We start from the raw sequence: 20,132 nt of genomic DNA, 5'->3' as shown, positions 1-20,132 counted from the left end.
TGATTGGGTTCTAGCGAGGGCTGTCTGCTTCTCACCTTGTGCTCACATAGCAAAGAAAGAGAAAGCACACTGTTGTCTTTTCTCCTAAGGGCACCCTCATGACCTCATCTAAACCCAATTATCTCCCAAAGCCCCACCTGGGAAGACCAGGGTACTGGGGATTAGGGCTTCAACATATGAATGGAGGGCTGGGGCACACACTAAATTAAAAATTGTGTCAGTAAGTCTTTGCCTGACTCTCAATTCCCAGGAAAAGTCTTGTCATTATTTCATCTACCACACTCTGGGCACTGACAATCCTGGGCTCCTACATCATCTTATAGTTCTCAAGGTAGGAAGTCCAGAATGAGTTTCACTGGGCCGAGATCAGGGTGTAGCCAGGGTTTGCCTTCCTTTCTGAAGACTTGAGAGAATCCTTTCTCTTGCCGGCATTTGGGGGGCTATCAACATTCCTCAGCCTCAGAGCCAGCAACATAGCATCTGTCTGACCCTGCTTCTGTCATCCTGTCTTTCTCTGACTCTCTTCTTCTGCCTGCCTTTGCCACTTTTAAGGACCCTTTGATTACACTGGGCCTCCCTGAACAGTTCAGGATAATGTCCCCATCCAAATTCTCTTAACTTAATCACATCTGTCAAAAACTCCGCCACATAAGTTAACATAGTCACAGGTTCTGGGCATGTGGACATGGACATCTTTGGAGTGCCATTTTCTGCCCACCATGGTTATTAATGCAGGTTGTTGGAGTTGTTGGAAACACAGACACCAGAACATGTGTGCTTTTCACAGAGTTGTCAAATTAAATGCCCATTACATAATAAATAGTCAAAGATGGTACTAAAGCTTGTGGTGATGGTGGTGGCCTAACTATTTCTCCAGTTATCTTGTGTATTCTCATCCCTATTCACCATCAAAGGCTCTGAAAGAACATGTATGAATAAAACATGTTCTGTGAGCTGAGAAATAGAGAGGCAGACTACATGGCCCGCTACTTCCCTGAGCTTGGAAAGTGAGGCCCCACACAGAGGTGGGAGGTACCTTGAATTCCTTCTGGAATTTCATGTGGGTCAACCACAGTGTTGACCAGAGAATTACTGCAGAACCTCACTTTTAATCCCGTCATTTTGAACTTCCCAACACTGGAAGAAAACCATATTGGCCTCGTTAAGAATCATGTGAGCCTGAGCAAGAACAAGCAAGCTCGCCTAGCCCTTGAGCTCACTTCAGGAAGATTGTGAAGGAGAAATCAACAAGTAATGATGATCCTGAAGTTGGGCTGAATTTACAAGGCTCTGGACCACCGAGGACCTTGTTAACTTAAGAAAATTGTTGTGGTTTATGGCCAGCTGGGAGGTATTGTAGAGGAGGAATGGGTGGGACTTCTCGAGGAGCTGGAGGTGGGTTAGGAATGGGTGCATCAAGGTTGGTGCCTGTGTTTTGGTGGAAAGAACTAGGTAGGTGATGGTTGAGGGGGGGCAGTCTAAGACTGGTGGTAGATGGAGAACAAGGGTCTGTGACTGGAAAAGATCACGCTAAAGCACCACAAATAGCTGCCACTCCCCCTCCCCAGAGTAAGAATCAATGTAGAAAATAGAAACTTGGGCTCCTTCGGCATGAGGCATGGTGTGTAGGAAGGTGCCGTGTGACACCAGATTAACAATAGAAATCGTCCCCAGCAAACAGGACTTCAGGGATGCATTCGATTATTTTTTACATAGATCTTCAAGTCCCCATTGTACAACTTAGCTCCTCCTGTCACATTATAGCCCATGGCCCTGAGCCCCACCTGTTCATTTAAGATCTTCTGAAAGGTTCAGAAAGTGACAACAATGAGGATGAAGATCTGAGTCCTGCTTGGTCCAGTGAGGACATGGGAGACGTTTAGTGACTGTGAGGTCTTGGCTTCTTCGGTCCCGGTCCTTTTCACTTTGCAGAGGAGGAGTTAGGGGTGTCAGGATACTGTGGTTTCTCGTGTTAACATTCTGTGATTCTAAGAAGAGGATTAAGAATGGAACTTCTATTTAAAGGGTAGGCAAAATTAGAGGACTCAGCCAAGGAGGCCAAGAAAAAAGACATGGTAAGAGAATCAGAAGAAAGCAGCCACATAACTGAGAAGAAAGAATTTTTCAAGAGAGGGAGCATCATTTCCAGTAATATGATGGTCCAAAATACAAATATATATATATATTTATTCACATTTTAAGGCATGGATGGGCTGCCAGATTTCTCACAGAAAAGTTCCTAAGGAGTCTGAGTGTTTGGATTCATTTGCTCAGGATGCCATGACAAGGCATCACAGATTCAATGGCTTAAACCACAGAATTTTGTTTTCTCACAGCTCAGGAGGCTGGGAGCCTGAGTCCAAGGTGTGGCAGGGCTGGCATCTTCCAAGGGCTAGGCAGCAGGATCTGTCCCAGGCCCATGTCTTGGCTATAGAGAAGCATCTTCTCCCTGGATCCACACATACTGGATTAGGGTCCACTCTGATGGCCTCATTGGAACTTAATTACCTCTTAATATTAACTACCACCAAATATAGTTGGATTCTGAGTTACTGAGGGTTGGAACTGAAGCTATCATATCATGATTATCTACATAGAAAACCCCAAATGATCTACAAATTATTAGAACTAGTAAAATGATTCAGTAAGGAGGATGGATTGATATTAAGTTTTTAAAAATCAGGGTTGGGGAGGATCGAGCACAGTAGCAGAGTGCTTGCCTAGCATGTGCAAAGCCCTGGAGTTGATCCTCAGCACCAAAAAAATTAAAGTTATAAAAATCTATTGCATTTCTGTATAGCAAAAAATAAGAGATATAATGCAATAAAAAAGGAGTACTTAGGAATATATCTGACCAAAAAACAAACATTCATATGTAAAATAATTTCATCAAGCCACTAAAGAACTCCTTAATAAATAGTGGGACATACTTTTTCACTGATTTTAAAAGACTCAATTTAGTAAAAATGTCATTTCTTCCCAAAATGATTTATAGCTTCAATGTAATTCCAATCAAAATCCTGACAGGTTGATCCTGAAATTTATATGAAAGAAGAAAGGGATGAGATGAGCTGAATCCCTCCAAAATGTAAAACCATAATGTTAAAAGTGCATTTGTGCACAGGTAGGCAAACAAAACAAAAGAACAGAACCAAGAACCCAGAAACAGACCCGTAATGTATAGAAACCTGACAAAAATTGAAAATGTTAAAAGAAGGAGATAGAATTGCCAATTCAGTAAGTAATCTTAGGAATAGTCCATTTTCTATATAGAGCAGGGCCTGAATGGATCCCTAAACTTGAACTATACAAAATAACTAATTCCATATGGGTTAAAGATATAAATGTGAAAGTCAAATTTTTTTTTAATTTGGAGAAAATGTAGGATAACTCGCTGACAATTTCTGAGTAAGGAAGAATCTCTTAAATAAGACACAAAAAAGCACAAAAGCACAATGAAACTATTCATAACTTCTGCATTAAATCAGAGAGCTTTTATTCATCAAAAGATACCGGAAAGAGGGTGAAAAGACGAGTCACAAACCAAGAGAAATTTTTAGCATATGCATTATCTTCAAATGATTAGTGTGCATAGTATATAAAGAGCTCCTTTGAAAGAAAAGACATAATTGAATTTAAAAATGAGAGAACATGATGCACAGTTATGTCACAGAAGAAGAAATATGAGTGACCAATAAAGAATAAAGAGATGTTCCACCTCATTAGTAATCTTGAAAGTGGAAATTAAAACAACCACCAGACACGATTACATACCCACCAGATGGGATAAAATTAGATGATGGTACCAAGTGCTGTTAGGCACAGGAGGAATAGCAGCTCTGACGCTGCTGATGGGAGTTCAGACACAGTGGCTCTGGAAAGCAACTGGCAAAGCTGATGGGGACATTCCCCTGGCCCTGCCCCGCCTCCCAGCCTTTCTGGGTTCTGGCTTCCCTCCTCCAGCAGCTCTTCCTGGATTGACCCTTCCTCCCGGCTCTCCCCACCCTTGTCCTGCCTGGGAACCTCCCTGCAGGGTTCCTCTCACACTGAGCTGGGCTGCTCTTCCCCCGGGCCTCCCCGGGCTGCAGCCCAGGCCAGAGATGGCTTCTTTCCGCTGGGCTTTCATCAGCTCATTTCTTTCCCTCTGACTCAAGAGGAAGATGAGCCCTTCACTTTTTTTTTTTTTTTTTTGTAAAATGTATGAATGTTTTGACAGAAAATAGCATCTTACTAGTTTGCAAACTTCCTGTCTGCTTCTCTCTATCAGTATCTCCTCTCTCTCCTGATAGGGTCATGCTGCCTGTCCTTATAACTTCAGCACAAATGCACCGTCTCAGTCCTCTTGCTCTGTTAATCACCAGCTCTGTAGCAGGCAACTCTTAAGAAAACCTCTGCTAACTCCCCAACCCAATTTGAGCTGGCTTTTGACCCCTGACTTAACTGGAACTGCTTCTCCTCAAGGTCAGTGATGTTTTCATTGAGCTAGGAGGCGCCTTTCTTACTCCACATGTTCCTTGACCCCACTCCCATTTTAGTGAGAAATCTCATGATGAATGCAAAAGTTCCCGTAACAGGTGTTTAGTTTAATAATAAAATGAATGTTGATACCTCATCACCCCTGTTACAAATATGCAGTGATTATTAGTAAGTTGAAGTCCCCTGTGAGAACAGTAGGCTGTCTGAGGGAGCCTCCTCAGGTACCTCCAGGCCTCCTATAGCCCAACCACCAAGAATCTCCGCTCTTGCTGTGATAGATTAGCTAGTTTATCTGACCAGGAGGTCAGATCAGCCTCAGAGGCTAATGAGAGAGCTGTAAGCCACCTCTCAAACAGAACTTCATGGTCCACCTGTAAGTGACTCAAGGCAAAGCACAGGGGGACCTACAGAGTAGATAGGACTTTAGACCCTTTATATTGAACTTGAAAATCATCATCATATTGTGGTCTATGTGGTCCGATTCTATTTGCAATTCAGTTTAGTCCAGTTTCCTGAGATAGCAGATCAGTTATTCCATAGATAAATGAGGTAACTCATTTCAATTTTGAGTGTTATGAAAATTTTTGTTCTGCTTTTATATCTGCTTTTATAGAAGAAATCTAGTCACTTTATTACAGATTATTTCTCTTTAAAGCATTCCCCCCACTGTCTTTAACATCAGTGGAGGACATAAGCCATTTAGAGACTCACCAGGAGCTAAACTGGCTTCTGAGGAAAGCATCCGTGCCCATCGGAACCCTTTGAGTCAGGGTTGTCGGCTGGGTTCGCTTAGTGATGTGATTCGTAAAGAATCTGTTGGATTTATCTACAAGTTCATATTAATTAAAATTCCCTCAAAGCAAACTACATCTATGGGAGGCCAGACATTAAAAGAAATTGACTTTTTAACCCACCCTGTTTTGAAAGTATTTCTCAAGAGCTTTGAAGCTGATCAGATTAGAAGGGTGATTTCACAGCCTACCTGCTTGGTGGCCTCTCCAAGAGCATGTAGCAGTGGGGACACCTTCTGGAGCTTTGTAGAAGTGGCCATTTCACTCAGAAATCCCACCCGAGAGCCTTGAGGTAGATTCTGGCCACAGTCCTCTGCCTCACAGCAGCGCTCCTGGGAAATCCCTTCAAGGCAAGGGTGACAGTGTCTTGTCACATCTGGACTCTGCAACCGGGATGGGTCCCTCTTCAAGGAAAGGCTCTAGAGGATGCATCGCACATTCCTTGTGTTGTGGGTCCCAGGTGCTTTTCCTATGAAGTGGCCTGATTTATGAGTTGCTGTCATGTGCACGAAGCAACCCAGGAGAGCCGCCACCAGGTAGAGTCCAGGTAGAGTTGACCAGGTAGAGTCCAGCACATTTGCTAAGAGTGTGAGCTTTGGTGTCAGTCTAACTTGGCTCAGCCACTGATTTGCTCTCTGAGCCCCAGATTTGTCACTGGAGATGTGGATTGTTAAGGTGATAATGTGCTTACAAAGTGCTTGGGTAGTACCTGGTGGGGAGTGATTGATGAATACGTTGGCTGCAGGCACTTAATGAGCACTCCTACTCGGCACACTTGCTTATCACCATTTTCCTTGCGGCCTTCTCACCACCATCTTCTGGCCACTGCTTCTCAGGCTTGAGGGCACCTTGGAATCATGTCAAATTTGAAACAGATGGATGCCGTGTAAATCAGGACCTCTGTAGTTGGGTCCCAGGCACCCATCTTTCTTGAGGTTCCATTCATGATCCCAGTGGACAGCCAACAGCAAGGACCACTGTTCTAGAAGCTTCAATTGCAGTTTTTTCTGAGAACCTTCAGAAATGTGGTTTTTATCCTCTCAGGTCTGAGTAACTTGAATTTCAGCTACTCAGCTGTCTTTCACCAACTCCACCTTAGCACAGGTGGCCAACAAAGAGTTGTGCTCATAGGAATTGGAAAGCTTATTGAACTTCCCTTCCCCTTGTTTGAATTCCAAAAATGACTGTAATCCTTACCAACCCCAAGGACAAGAACAGCTCACCTTCATTTGACATTGGCCATGACCTAGGCACCACCATGCTGAGTTTTTTTTACATGAACTAAGTCTTGCAACAAGCAGATGAGGAAGGATGTATCACTAACATGGTACCCAGGTCACATAGGGTACAAGTGGAGAAACCAGAATTCAAACCCAGGCCCCGTGAGCCCTCGCCTTGCTCTGGCCCACCATGCAATCTGCATGTCTCACTATTAGAGTACTTGAACCCTGAATTATAAGCTTCTGAGTCCCTCATCTTTGGAGTCATATAGTGCTATAATGGATTCCCTCAAGGCAGGGCCTGAGCTGATGGCCCTCCAGGTGACTTGTCAAGGGAGGGCTCTCAGGAGAAACTGTAGGAGAGTAAGGGAAGCAAGAGAGGGCAGGGGGAGCTGGAGGAGACGTGATTTCCTAACAAGTCCAACCTCTGCCTGATCCCGTGGGGAGCTCTGAAGAGTGGATTGCCTCAGAGTTCCTCCACTTGGACAAGGAGGCTGGACCCTCAGGAGCACCACCCCCACCTGCCAGTCCTTTGCTCACAAGGCAGGCCTTAACGGGAGGAAGATGTAACCTGCCAGGCAGCTCAGGGCAGGTGAAGCCAGCTCCCATCAGGACGGGGTGATGCTCCAGATACAGGTGCAGCCAACACCCACAGCACCCAGGTGAGGGCGTGTCCTCCTAGTAAAGATGATTTAGACACCACACTAATAGCATCTGCTGCACTTATTAATTTGAAAAATAGGAATGTAGATCCTCTTTATTCAGCCAAACAAAGCATATCTGCAAGCTGTTTTTATACAGCCAGTAACCATTTTCACCCTTGGTAGGGGACATTCGTAATATCCACGTCTAAGGAATCAGGCAACCAGCATGTCCCCCTACAAGGCTGCCCATCCCCTGCTACCGTTTATTCCCACAACCTGGACCATTCTGCACAGACTTCATTAGATGTCCCACATATACTTTCCATCTGCAAACTTCATGTGACACTGACCCAGAATATTAACTGAAACACAAGCTTGTTCTTTGGGGTTTTATTTTGGTACAATACTGATTGCAGCAAAGGAAGAACAAGAAATAAGTGTGGCAGTTGTTTTGGGGTTTTTTTGCTTTTTTTTTTTTTTTTTTTTTTAGTTTGCAACACAAAAAGATTACATTGATCCTTACCCAAGAGCTCAAAATAAAACATGAAGAGGGAAACTGCTGAGCCCAAACCAGTGTTGCTGATCAGCATATGTTTGACATTCACGCGATTCTGTCGCAGCCAAAGTGACAAAGGAAAGGTGTTCCTTTCCTGTTCCGTTCCTAGCTCCTCCACTGATTCTGATAGGCGTAGCTGTGGAATTGGAGCAATATTGATTTTCCTTGTTTACTACACTCTCTCTTTTAAAAATAACTGAATCTACCCCTGTTGGGTCAGCATGGTGGGGCCCAATCATTTATATCTTAGGGTAAAGTGAAATCCTATCCAAAAAACTCTATCAGTGTTTTGTTTCAATTTTTTTGGAGCAAGTTTTCTGATTTTAATAAGTTAAAGGATTCATTCTGTTAAAGGTTTCACTGTCTCCTGTGGCTCAGCCTACCAGCAAGAAGAGCTGTGTTAGCTCTCTTCTGTTTCCAAAGAGACCTCTCACTTCCCACTCGTCTAGGTATCACTGTCAAATGAAGTGTTGTTTTTCCTCAGGTATGCAGACTCTATAGTTTCATACTTTTTCCTTTACAGGTATTCCCACACATTCTCTTTTCATTGAGCTCAACATCCCAGGGGTTGCAAATGTTGGATGAAAGAGTGCTATTATGTGCACAACAATCTGGCAAAGGGTCCCTCCTCAGGTACCTCTGCTGACCTGACCTGGGGTGATTTCATAAGTGCTCAGAATTGTCCTTGCTGATTTGCACTGTCCCTAGCTGTTAAGGCTACAGTGCTAACCCCACATTAATTATCAGCTGCATCCTGAGCTGTCATGTTGCTGTTCCCACCTATGGTGGCTCTTCAATCTGGCTGTCCATTAGGAGAACCTGGGGAGACTCAAAAATGTAACTCTTGAGCCCCACCGAGACCTATCAAATCAGAATAGAATCTACCCAAGGATGAGGCACAAGAATATTGTAACAAGTTTCCCAGGAGATTTTCCAGCACCAAGGCTACATGGGTCCTCTGCCCAGGATGATACATCAGCTTAAGGTAAAGTCAACTAGAGACATCTGGTCTACAGCAAGCCAAATGGAAGTTCATGAAAGGAGTTGAAAAGACCTTTACCACGCTTCTCCAAGGCCATCCCAGATGGAGGAGTGGGTGCGCAATAGCCAAATGACCCCACATGCTGTTCAGCTGCTCTCATGCAACCACCCACCCACCCTTCCATCCATCCATTCTATCAAACATCTGTTGAGCTCAGGCAGTGTGTACCAGACCATGTGCAATGGGTCTGTAAAAAGGAAACACCCCAGATCCTGCCTTTCAAGAGCTCATAGTTCTGTAGAGTAAGAAGCCCAGCCATTGATGGTGCTAGCCCCATGTTTTCCCAAAGGGAGAGTAAACTAATCATCCTTCTTAAACGAGTAAGCAAGGCTCAGCTCAGAGCCTTCACCAGGCAAGAAAATAGCATGGATTTTTTTTCCCCATTGATTTTTCAATGGGAAGTTATTCTAGGGTTTCATTTACAGTAATTAAATAAAATTTTCCTTTAAAATAAGCCTATTTTTAAGGTAATTAAATAAAATAAGCCTATTAATGAGCATGATAGTGTGCTATCACTATACAGTCATTGGATGGCTAAAATTAAGAAGACTGAATACCAAGTATGGATGAGGATGTGGACTAAGCAGAACTCTCAGACACTATGCATAGTAGTATAAAATGTTACATCCTCTTTGGAAAACCATTTGGCAGTTTTCTCTAATGTTAAACGTGCATATATCATACAATTCAGCAATGCTCTCTCCCTATGAGTTTAACCAAGAAGAATGGGTTAGTCATCTTTCCATTACATAACAAATGCCTGACATAGTCAACTTATAAAAAGAAAAGGTTTATTTGACTCACTTTAGAGATTTTAGTCCAGGATCCATTGTCCCCTTTTTTGGGGTGATCTGGTGATGAGACAGCACATGGCAGGGGTGTGTTGCAGAGGAAAACCACTCATCTCTAGATATAGAAGGGTTCTAGCACAACATAATAAAGACTGTATATAACAGACTTACAGCCAATATCATACTGAATGAGAAAAACATGAAAGCCTTTTCCCTAAAATGAGAAATAAGTCAGGGTTTCCACTCATATCATTTTTATTCAATCTACAAAATTTTAGCCACAGCAATCAGACAGGAAAAATAAAAGTGATATAAACAAGGAAGGAAGAAATAAGATTATCTGTTTACAGATTATATCATTCTATACTAGAAGACTCTAAAGACTCCACAAAAAGACTCTTAGAACTCATAAACAAATTCAGCAAAGGAGCAATATACAAAATCAACATACAAAAATTAGTATTTTTTCTACACATCAGTAACAAATTTGCTGAGAAAGAAATCAGAAAAACAATCTCATTCACAATATCCTCAGAAAAGGAGACCTAGAAATAGTCCTAGCCAAGGAAGTAAAAGATGTCTACAGTAAAAATTATAGAACACCAAGGAAAGAAATTGAAGATTGTTCATGGATTGGGAGAACCACACTGTTAAAATGGCCATGCTGCCAAATGTGATCTACAGATTCAATGCAATCTCCATCAAAATACCATTGTCCATTTTTCACAGAACTAGAAAGAAACAATTCTAAAATTTTATTTGGAGCCACAAAGGACCCCAGATAGCTAAAGCAATCCTGAGCCAAAAGAGCAATGTTAGAGGCATTCCAATACCTGATTTCAAAATATACTGTGGAGCCATAATAACAAAAATAGCATGGTATTGACATAAAAACAGACACAACCAGAGGAATAGAATAGAAGACCCAGATATAAATCCATGCATTTACAGCCATCTGATTCCTGACAAAGGTGCCAAAAACATACATTGGAGAAAAGACAGCCTCTTCAACAAATGGTGCTTCAAAAGCTGAACATCTGCCTGTAGAAGATTGAAACTACATCCTTATCTCTCACCCTGAATAAAAATTAACTAAACTGGATCATTTAATATAAGAACTGAAACTTTGAAGCTATTAGAGGAAAAGATAGGGATAACACTTTAAGATATAGACACAGGCAACAATTTCCCAAATAGAATTACAGTAGCTCAGGAAATAAAAGCAAGAACTGACAAATGGGATTACCACTAAGTAGAAAGTTTCTGTACCAGAAAGAAAACAATTAACAAAGTGAAGAGACAATCTACAGAATGGGAAGGAGAGAATCTTTGCTAATAATTCATCTGGCTGAGGATTAAATTCCAGAATATATAAAGAACTCAAAAAAACTTAACATCCAAAGAGGAAGTAATACAATCAAAAAATGGACAAGTGATCTGAATATCCACTTCTCAAAAGAAGAAGTACAAATGGTCAATAAACACATGAGCAAGTGCACAACATTTTAGCCATCAGGGAAATGCAAATTAAAACTACATTGAGCTTCTTTCTCATCCCAGTCATAAAGGCTGCTATAAGGAAAAAAAATCAAATGCTGGCTGGTGAGGATATGGAGAAAAAGGAACCCTTATAGACTGTTAATAGGAATGTAAAATTGTACAGCCACTATGGAAAGCAGTATGGACGTTCCTCAGAAAACTTCAACTAGAACTACCATATGATCCAACCATACCCAAAGGAAATGAAGGCAGCATACAGAAGAGATACCTGCATATTGCAGCATTGTTCACAATAGCCAGTTAATGGAATTGGTCCAGGTGCCTACCAACAGATGAATGGATAGATGTAGTTTATATACACAATGGAATGTTCTCCAGCCAGAAAGATTGAAATCATATCACTTGCAGAAAAAATGGACGGAACTTGGGATCATCATGGTAGATGAAATAAGTCAGACATGGAAAGACAAGTATCACATGTTTTCTCTCATATGTAGAAACTAAAAAAGCATGGTGGGGAGAGAGAGAACTTTAAAGTAAAATAGGAGCTATTAGGGAAGGGGAAGGGAGTGGGATCAGGTGGGAGGAGAGAAAGAAGTAAAAGCAAGAGAGGGAAGGTGGATATGATTAAAACACAATATGTGCATTATGGAAATGTCACAGTGAAACCCATTAATATGCACAATTAATATGAGTTAATATTTGTAATGAAAAATAAGTAAATAGTTTTTTAAAAACCACTCACTTCATCATGAGCCAGGATGCAGAGAGGAAGAAGGAGGAGCCAGGGTCCCACGATCCCTTTTGAGGACATACCTACCATAACGTTAAGACCTCCCACTTAGGTACCACCTCCCAAAAGTTTAACCACCTCCCATAGCAACAACCTGGAATCCAAGTCTTTAACCCATGGATCTTTGAGGGACATTCCAGATACCAATTGTAGCAAAAAAATGAAAACATATGTCCACATTTTAAAGACTTATACATAAATATCTATAGCAGCTTCACTAATAGTATCCAAAGCTGGAAACAGTCTAGGTGTCCATCAACAAGATGGACAAGAATCCATATTCCAGAATGCTATTCAGTTGGAGAAAAACTGTTGCTTCATGTGACATGATGATTCTGGTAAACATTATGCTGAACAAAAGAAGTCAGGCATGGAAGAATGCATTTTGGCTCCATTTCTCTGAAACTGTAGGCAAAGCTAATCCACAGAGAATATAAAGTTGATGAGTTTACACCAGGGTACTTTTTAGGATGATTGGCATTTTTTCTGTTGATGTGGCAGTAGTTACTCAGGTACATATCTTTGTAAAAAAAAAGTTCATCAAACTGTATGCTTGTGAGCATAATTTGTGTGTAAGTTTTCTTCAATAAATTGCTTTATTAGGTAATAACCCATATGGCAAAAATTATGAAGGTGGCATAGAGTGCCTGAAAATTTGGAAATAGTACTCCAGGACATTGTAGACAGTGGACAGCACCCTACATGAAGTGATAATGAAATGCTGTGGCACTTCCGAGGCAAAATGGGACAGTGTTGGGAGCTTCAGATAGTAAATGACATCTCTACTGAACCTCTGAGTGCACATGAGGCCAAAATGAACATATAAGTGAAATTGGGTTGAAATTAATATTAAGGGCTTGAGATGGGTGAGGAAGGAGAAGGGAAGAGTCCAGAAAAAGTCACATGCACCTTGAGGGGAAGGAAGAATAGGGGTGGTCCCACCACCGTGGCCTTTGTGACATCTAAAGGTCTTTCTAATCAGTGGAACCTAGACATACAGGCGCAGTACCAGCTGAGTAGCCACCAATTTGCCCCTTACTCAGACAATTTGAATGGCCGCAAAGCTCACCGGTGGGACCAGGACTGGGGTGTGGCAAGCAAGGCACCAGAGACACCACATTATAGGAAGCAAGGTCATGCAAAAAGGCTGAGCCTGCACTTGCAGGACCCCGAAGAGGAGTTCCTTGCATGCCTCACCCTAGTCCTACCCTGCTTTCTAGTTATCTGGGAGCAGATACCCCACTCATTCACAGCCAGACCTGCCTGTGTACTCCAGGCCAGGCACTGTATCAGGTACCCTGTTTGAGACAAGTCCTCAGAAAGCTAAAGGCAAGTATGAGAGCAGAAGCCCAGAGGCCTGTGGACACTTCGAGTAGAGATACTGGACCGAGATTGGAATAGAAGGTCAGAAGACTTTAGGAGCAAATGAAACCTTAGCCAAGACTTGAAGAAGGCAAGTCCATGGGAGGGTACAGGGTGGTCCTTCTAGATCTGCCTGGTCTAGGATTTGGCCACAGGGCACCAATTTTCAAAAGCCCTCCCACTCCTATGCCTTTGTAGGTTTGTGACATGGGCAAAGAAGCCCAATAGTACCCCTGTGTCCCAGATGGAGTCTATTCCAGCAACCTCAGCATCTGCCAGCTCACCAGCAGTCCCTCCTACTGTAGAGTCACCCGAGGTGGAAAATAGTGATTCCATTAGGTAAGTACAAATGCAAAACCAGCATGGACTGGTCTTTAACAGCATTCTTATCTCTAATCTGACTTTCATTCTCTATACTCATTCCTTATTCATTCAGTCATTCACTAGTCAATAGTTTAGTGAGTGCCTTCTGTGTGCTAGACCCTGGATTAGACCTCTAGAATCAGGAGCTGAGAGTTATCTCTGCTCTCAGACATCCATTAAGTCCTGAGCCCTGGGAGACTGAGTCCTTCTATAGGACCAAGGCTTGCAGCCAGGACTGGGTCCAGGATAGCAAAAGGATATGAGACTATACCAAACGTTATCATAATAAAATGCTCCAACAATTATGAAGTTGAACATTGAGTACTCAGGACACATTCATATTGTCTGAAGAATTGCTACAGCTTCCTAGGACTTTCCATAAGTCAGGCATGGGTTCCGGGCTCCAGGAAAGATAAGTTGGGGCCTAGGAAAAACTGACCAGTTTAGTGGCTTAGCTGCATATTTGGGGACAGAGGGCAGCTAAGCACTGCTCGCTGACTTCTTGAGACCCTTGAGTGAGAACTTCCCCTTACTTTCTGGGGTGTGACAGAGGGAAAGAGGAAGACAGTAGAAGAAGATGCCAGTGACACTATGTGATGATGACTGCAAACTGAATGATTCCCTCCATTTTATTAATCTTCCCAGGACTATCATTATGGATGAAGAGATGGGGTACGAAGACCAAGAAATCAAAAAAATGACAGCATCTACTGTGATCTCAGATGTAAGGTTCCTTTGCCCTGGAGAGAGCTGACAAATAGAAGGTCTTTCCCATAAAACAAAGGCAGGACCAGGGGTCAAGCTGGGATGAGGCTTTGTGGCTTCATCCAGATCACTCTCCAATCACACTCCAGAGCCAACACCCCACGGCAAGCCTAGGATCCCCCAGGACAGAGAGCTCTGAACTGGAAAAGCCAGTTACTTCCACACCTGAGGATCTTATGCTCTTCCTCCCCCATAGCAGAGGCTCCCAAAGGAGCAATATTCTCAATAGTTTCATAGCAAAAACAAAGGGAAGATTGAGAGATTTGAAAGATGCATACACCTAGCCAGATACAACCTCACACACCTGTAACCCAGCAATTTAGGACACTGAGACAGGAGGACTGCAAGTTCTAGGTCAGCCTCAGCAACTTAGCAAGGCCCTAAGCAACTCAGCAAGATCCTGTTTCAAAAGTTTAAAAAACAAAATATTTTTAAGGGGGTGGGGATGGGGCTCAGTGGTCAAGCACCCCTGGGTTAAAAAATATTTATATATGTATATAAGGGCTGGGCCTATAGCTCAGTGGTAGAGCACTTGCCTCACACGTTTGAGGCACTGGGTTTGAGCCTCAGCACCACATAAAAAATAAATTAATTAGTAAACAATGATATTGTGCCCATTTACAACTAAAAACATCTTTTAAATCTATATGTGTGTGTGTGTGTGTGTGTACACACACACACGCATACACACACACACACATACACCCTTAAATACTCCTTCTAGAATTATGGCCAAAGAAAGCCATCAGACACACAAAGATTTGCATACAAAAATTTTCACCATAGTACTTTAGAAGTAGCAAAACATTGAAAAACAAAAGACTGTGTGTCCAGGATGATATACAATCTATTAAAATAGTGCTTGTAGCATTCATGGTGAAGAGTGGCCAGGGGCAGGCATTTTCATACTTGGCCAATAGGAATTTGAACTGGCACATCCTCTACAACATGCAGCTTGGCAAGTATATCAAAATTTAAATTGTATAGTTCCTTGTCTAAAAATTTCATAGCAGAATTCATATTGTCAAAATGGTCATACTACCAACAGTGCTATACATATTTGAAGCAATTCCTATTAAAATTCCAATGATATTCTTTATAGAAATAAAAAAAACAGTCATTAAATTCATTTAAAAAAAATAAGAGGCCTGGAATAGCTATTTTTTAATATTTTAAATGATCCTTGTGAAGAATATTCAGTCACACAGGAAGGTGACACTCATAATTTCAACTAAAAAAATCAGAATATAAATATATATATAGAAAGAGAGATACAGATACATATAGAATATAAACACACATACACCTGTACTTATAGTATAACCTATTGATTGATTTTTTTTTCCCCTTGGAGTTTTCTGTATTTTTCAAAATTTTCAGTGTGAGTATATAGAACACTTGTCTTTTAATTTTTTTTTTCTATTTTCAAAGGTGTTTGTCATAGGAAATTTAAAAATACAAAAAAATTTAAAATTCTCAAAATTCCATCATTTATGGAAAAATACTACTGAAATTTTTAGCAAACTCCCAGATATCTGTTTGCATATGCAAATCTCAAAATGCCAGTGTTTTAAGAACTATGTTGAATAGAAGTGGTGTCTTGTTCATTTACACCCACTCACACCTTCAGGCCCACAGGGCCTATGTAATTTTATATGAATGGAACTGATTTTCCACTCCATCATCCTTGGTCTGTAAATATACATTGTACCCTCTCCATAGAAAGAGGGACCACATACACTTTATTTAAGATGAACTTTTATTGATGGGCAGCTGGTTTGCTTCCAGAATTTTGTGATTATAAATAACACTGAAGTAAACATCAGTGTTACGTACATTGTGCACATTTTGGACATTGTCCAATTATCTCCCTGGGGAAAACATACTATTTTTATAATTATATACCACATGCTTCCTTTCTATGTCAGTGATGGGGAGGTGCATATCTATGCTCCATTATGATTGCTTATAGATTTTCCCATATCTTTAATTTATAGGGAATAAAAAATAACTCTACTGAAACAGAAAGAAGTCAGAGTCAGGTGGAGTTTCAAGAATCCCCATGGATCTTTGAACAGGAGGAGATGCTTACCATTGGGATAGAAGAAGTAAGTCCTACTGAAAACGGATTTTGGGATAAAACTAGTTTCTCTGCTTCTGCTGGCAAGGGGGGTCTGTGTAAGCTGCAAGTCTTTGCAGCAAAGAAAGCCCATTTTAGTACAGCTAGTCAAGGAAGGGAATGCCTGCTGATGTTAGATCCGAGGATTGCATTTGGCAAAGCTGGAGAGTGGCATGTTGCAGTTCTTAATGGTGGGCCATTCCCTCCAGTCACAGCAAACCCAGCATTCACCACCAATTTCTTCATTCTGGGTCCTTGCCTTGCAAATTCAAAGAATGAAATCCACAGGCCAGGAAGAGTAAGAGCAAAAGAGTGAGATTTATTCCCATGGGAAAAGAGACAAGAGCTCTAATAGTGGAGAGGGGACCCAATAGGAGTTGCCACTTCAGTGTGCTAGTCTAGGAGTTTATATAGCATTTGGATCAACCACGATTGGTCTAAATTTATGCTAATCAGGGCTTGGAAAAGTACCAACACTATTGGATCAAATTTATTTTAATCTCCATTTGGGTCTACCTGACTTCCATTTTCCCACACTCGTGTCAGTGGATCATGGATGCTCTGAGGCTTGGGGCCACGCATTGTGTGGAGTGGGCATTTGCAGTGGGCCCAGGTTGGGACAGATCAGTGCACCCTGGCTCACCACACCTCAGGCCTGCCAGCTTGGTGGGTTTCACGTGGATGCACCCACACACCAGCCCATCCAGTCTTGCTCCAGGACAAGGACTTGGCTTTGCTACTTCCTGGGTCTCACAAGAGCACTGTTCCCACCATGACTATCATGTGGGTTCAGGATGCTGCCTTAGTCACCTCTCATAGAGTCAAACAAGTGAAAAGTTGGGGATTTGTCTGTCCAGTTGGCAGGACTTTAACTTCCATTCAGGCTCATCATCCTGATCTCTGTTCTCAGGTAGTGTGACTTTCTCTGCAGGTGTTTGACATTCTGCCCCTCTATGGAGTTCTGCAGCCACACAGTCACCACCAGGTATCTTTCACCTTCTTTGGACATGCTGACATCGTTGCCCAAGCCAAAGCTCTGTGTGAAGTGGAAGGAGGGCCCACCTATGAAATAATACTGAAGGGAGAGGCTTCCCTGGTCAACTATTCCTTTGACACCAAGGATATTAACTATGGATTACAGGTACTACGATGCCCAAGGTGGAGATTTCTGGGTTTTCCTCAAACATGAACCATAGTTCTTGTCCTTGAATCTCTCCCAAACTCCTGATCGTCGTAGCTTTACCATCATCCCTGTCCTGGGTCCCTAATCTGCTTCTCTGACCCCAATCATTCTCCTGCTCCCAACTGTGTGCCTGACATTTTCACTTACTTTTCTCACAGTCTCCTGAAACTCGGTATGCTGGACGCCTGTTGGAATCCACAAGTCTGTTCCAATCTGTTTACTACCATTTTCTCACACCCCTTGGTTTACAATCTCTAAGGCTTACAACCACCTCCACACCCCATATCCTTTCATTGTCCAGAGTTTGCTACTTCATTCCCCAGGGTCCTGCTCTGAGTCCCTTTTCCTGTCCCCCTGCCACTGCAATCACTCTACAAGACCTCATCAAGCCAAGCCTAAATGACCACAGCTGCTCCTCCCTCACTGCCTTCTGCATACACATCCATCAGATTCCGATTCAGGAGGTCTGGAGGTGACCTGAGATTTGCATGACTAACAAGTTCCCGGGTGATGCCAACCCTACTGGTCTACATAGTCACTGCAAGCAAGGGGTTACTGGAACATTCTTGGCTTCTATCACTAAACTTCTATCCCACCTAAACATCTTGCCAGATAAATTTCCCTTTTATCCCCTCAGTCTCTGACCAGTTAATCTCAGCAGTATTTGGAAAATCAGTATTTGAGAAAAGAGCATGGTTTTATATCCTGTTGTTGCTTCTTCCTGACTCTGTTACCATAGGCCCTCCACCCAACCTCTCCAGGCCTCAGTATTCCTGATCTATAAGATGGGAGTGAGGTAGCAAGTGCCTGTCTCACAGGAGACTGTGGTTACACAGGTGGAGTCTGGTCAATGTGGTACATGGGTCAGAGTAGAACCTCAGCCATCATGAGCTTCTATCTGTGTCCCCCAGTCAGTCAGGGCTGGGGTCCTGTTCCTGGGGAGGATATAGTGAGCCCCTCTACTAATGTGCTCCTTTCACAGGAGTTTCCCTGTCCATGTTCCCCTTTATAGTCCACTCATATAATTGTGGCCAAGCTGGTTTCCCCAATGGCCCCAGTGCACCCCAGCCCTTCTGGCCTCCACATCTTCCCACATATTGTACCCCCATCCTCCACTCTGAGAACCTCAAACCATGCATCCTGCAAGACCCAGCTCAGCTCCATCCCAGTTACCTTCTCTTACTTGATATTCCCTTGGCACTTAGGTATAGTCTTTGCTAGAAAATAATGTACTTTCTAATTTTTGTTTTGGGATAATTATTAGTTAATTCTGTTCTTTCCCCAATTAGATTCTGTGTTACACACTCAGAGACCATATATCTTCAACCAAATTTTAATGATTGGACCCTCATTAGCTTCTGCATGTGTAACTACTGAATTGTGTGTTTATAGATTAAACATTGTGTCTAAAATCAGATCATCTGGCACTCAGACTTACTCCATTATGTTGACCAAATAGAATTCCCTTTCCTTCTTTATCTTTGGGGTCCTCTGGGCAATTGGTTTCTGCTCATCTCCAAATGTATTCTTTGAAGCAGGTGGACCTTGTCCTAGCTTGTCCTAGCTTGTCCTAGGGACCCCCAAAGTGACTTCAGTTTGCAGTTATTAGGCTTACTATATCAACTGGTGAAGAACTGGCTGATCCATTATAGCCATGGTTCCCTAAATAAATGGAAAAATTTATTCCAGAATATTCTGAATTCAAATCTTACATTTTTCTTATGAGACAGAATCCAGAAGGCAAATCTTCTTTGTATAGAAAGCTTACTTCAAGATTTGCTAATTTTAGTTCCTGTGATAAAGAAACTGAGGCACAGAGATTGGATGCTGAACCAAGCTATTAATGAGAAGAAGTAAGCCAGGTATCCAAAGGGTCGCAGTCCTACCCCAAGAGGCACTGTATTATGGATTGAGCAGTGTCTATCTCAGGCAGAGTAGAGACCGGATCTGAGGCAAGTTTTGCTGATTCCCCTTCCTCAGGGTGAGGGCAGCACCCAGTGGATGGGGATGGAGGGCCACTCTTCCTTCTTCTCTCAAGCTGTTCAACTATGTCACGGAGCGTGAAATCACACTGAAGAACACTGGGAAAGTTGGCTTCAAGTTCAAGGTCCTGGCTGGCCACCAGACTTCATCGGAAAACTTTCGTCCTGGGGTACCACTGATTGTGCCTCTCTCGGTGAGCAAATGGTGGGAGGGACCCACATTCCAACCCCCTGGGCCACACCCCAGATACAGGTTAGCATTTCCTGCCAGGATTGGGGAGGGGTGACTTCTTTTTGTAAAATTAAAACTAAAGAACTCTCAGAATGAAGAAAGATAAATAAATCCAGGTCATCTGTTTATTAAATGAGTATTTATGGAGTCCAATCCTAGCCAGTTTCCAGGCATTCAGAGGTAGCTGTGAACCAGACAGCTACAACCTATGGAACTACTTCTTCGTGATAATAAAATCAACTTTATTTCCATGGAAGTCTTCACACTCCCCCCAATAACTGCCAGGGGCTTCCTCTCCACTTACTACACCAAA

At 42.4% G+C, this 20,132-nt stretch overlaps 1 protein-coding gene across 2 annotated transcripts in view; it reads left to right on the top strand.

Moving 5' to 3' along the window:
- Hydin (HYDIN axonemal central pair apparatus protein) overlaps positions 1-20,132 on the top strand; it is a 380,287-nt gene that overhangs the window by 228,636 nt on the left and 131,519 nt on the right. For both annotated transcript variants that reach the window (XM_048792466.1, XM_048792467.1), the window contains 5 exons: positions 13,374-13,514; positions 14,184-14,262; positions 16,301-16,411; positions 17,354-17,563; positions 19,644-19,781. In XM_048792466.1, the coding sequence (XP_048648423.1) occupies positions 13,374-13,514; positions 14,184-14,262; positions 16,301-16,411; positions 17,354-17,563; positions 19,644-19,781 (679 nt within the window). The remainder of the gene's footprint in view (positions 1-13,373; positions 13,515-14,183; positions 14,263-16,300; positions 16,412-17,353; positions 17,564-19,643; positions 19,782-20,132) is intronic.

This window comes from Marmota marmota, unplaced genomic scaffold, assembly GCF_001458135.2.
Source record: "Marmota marmota marmota unplaced genomic scaffold, marMar, whole genome shotgun sequence".
Lineage (NCBI taxonomy): Eukaryota > Metazoa > Chordata > Mammalia > Rodentia > Sciuridae > Marmota > Marmota marmota.
Note: the sequence above shows the minus strand (reverse complement) of the source record. Positions and strands in the feature narration are given on the sequence as shown.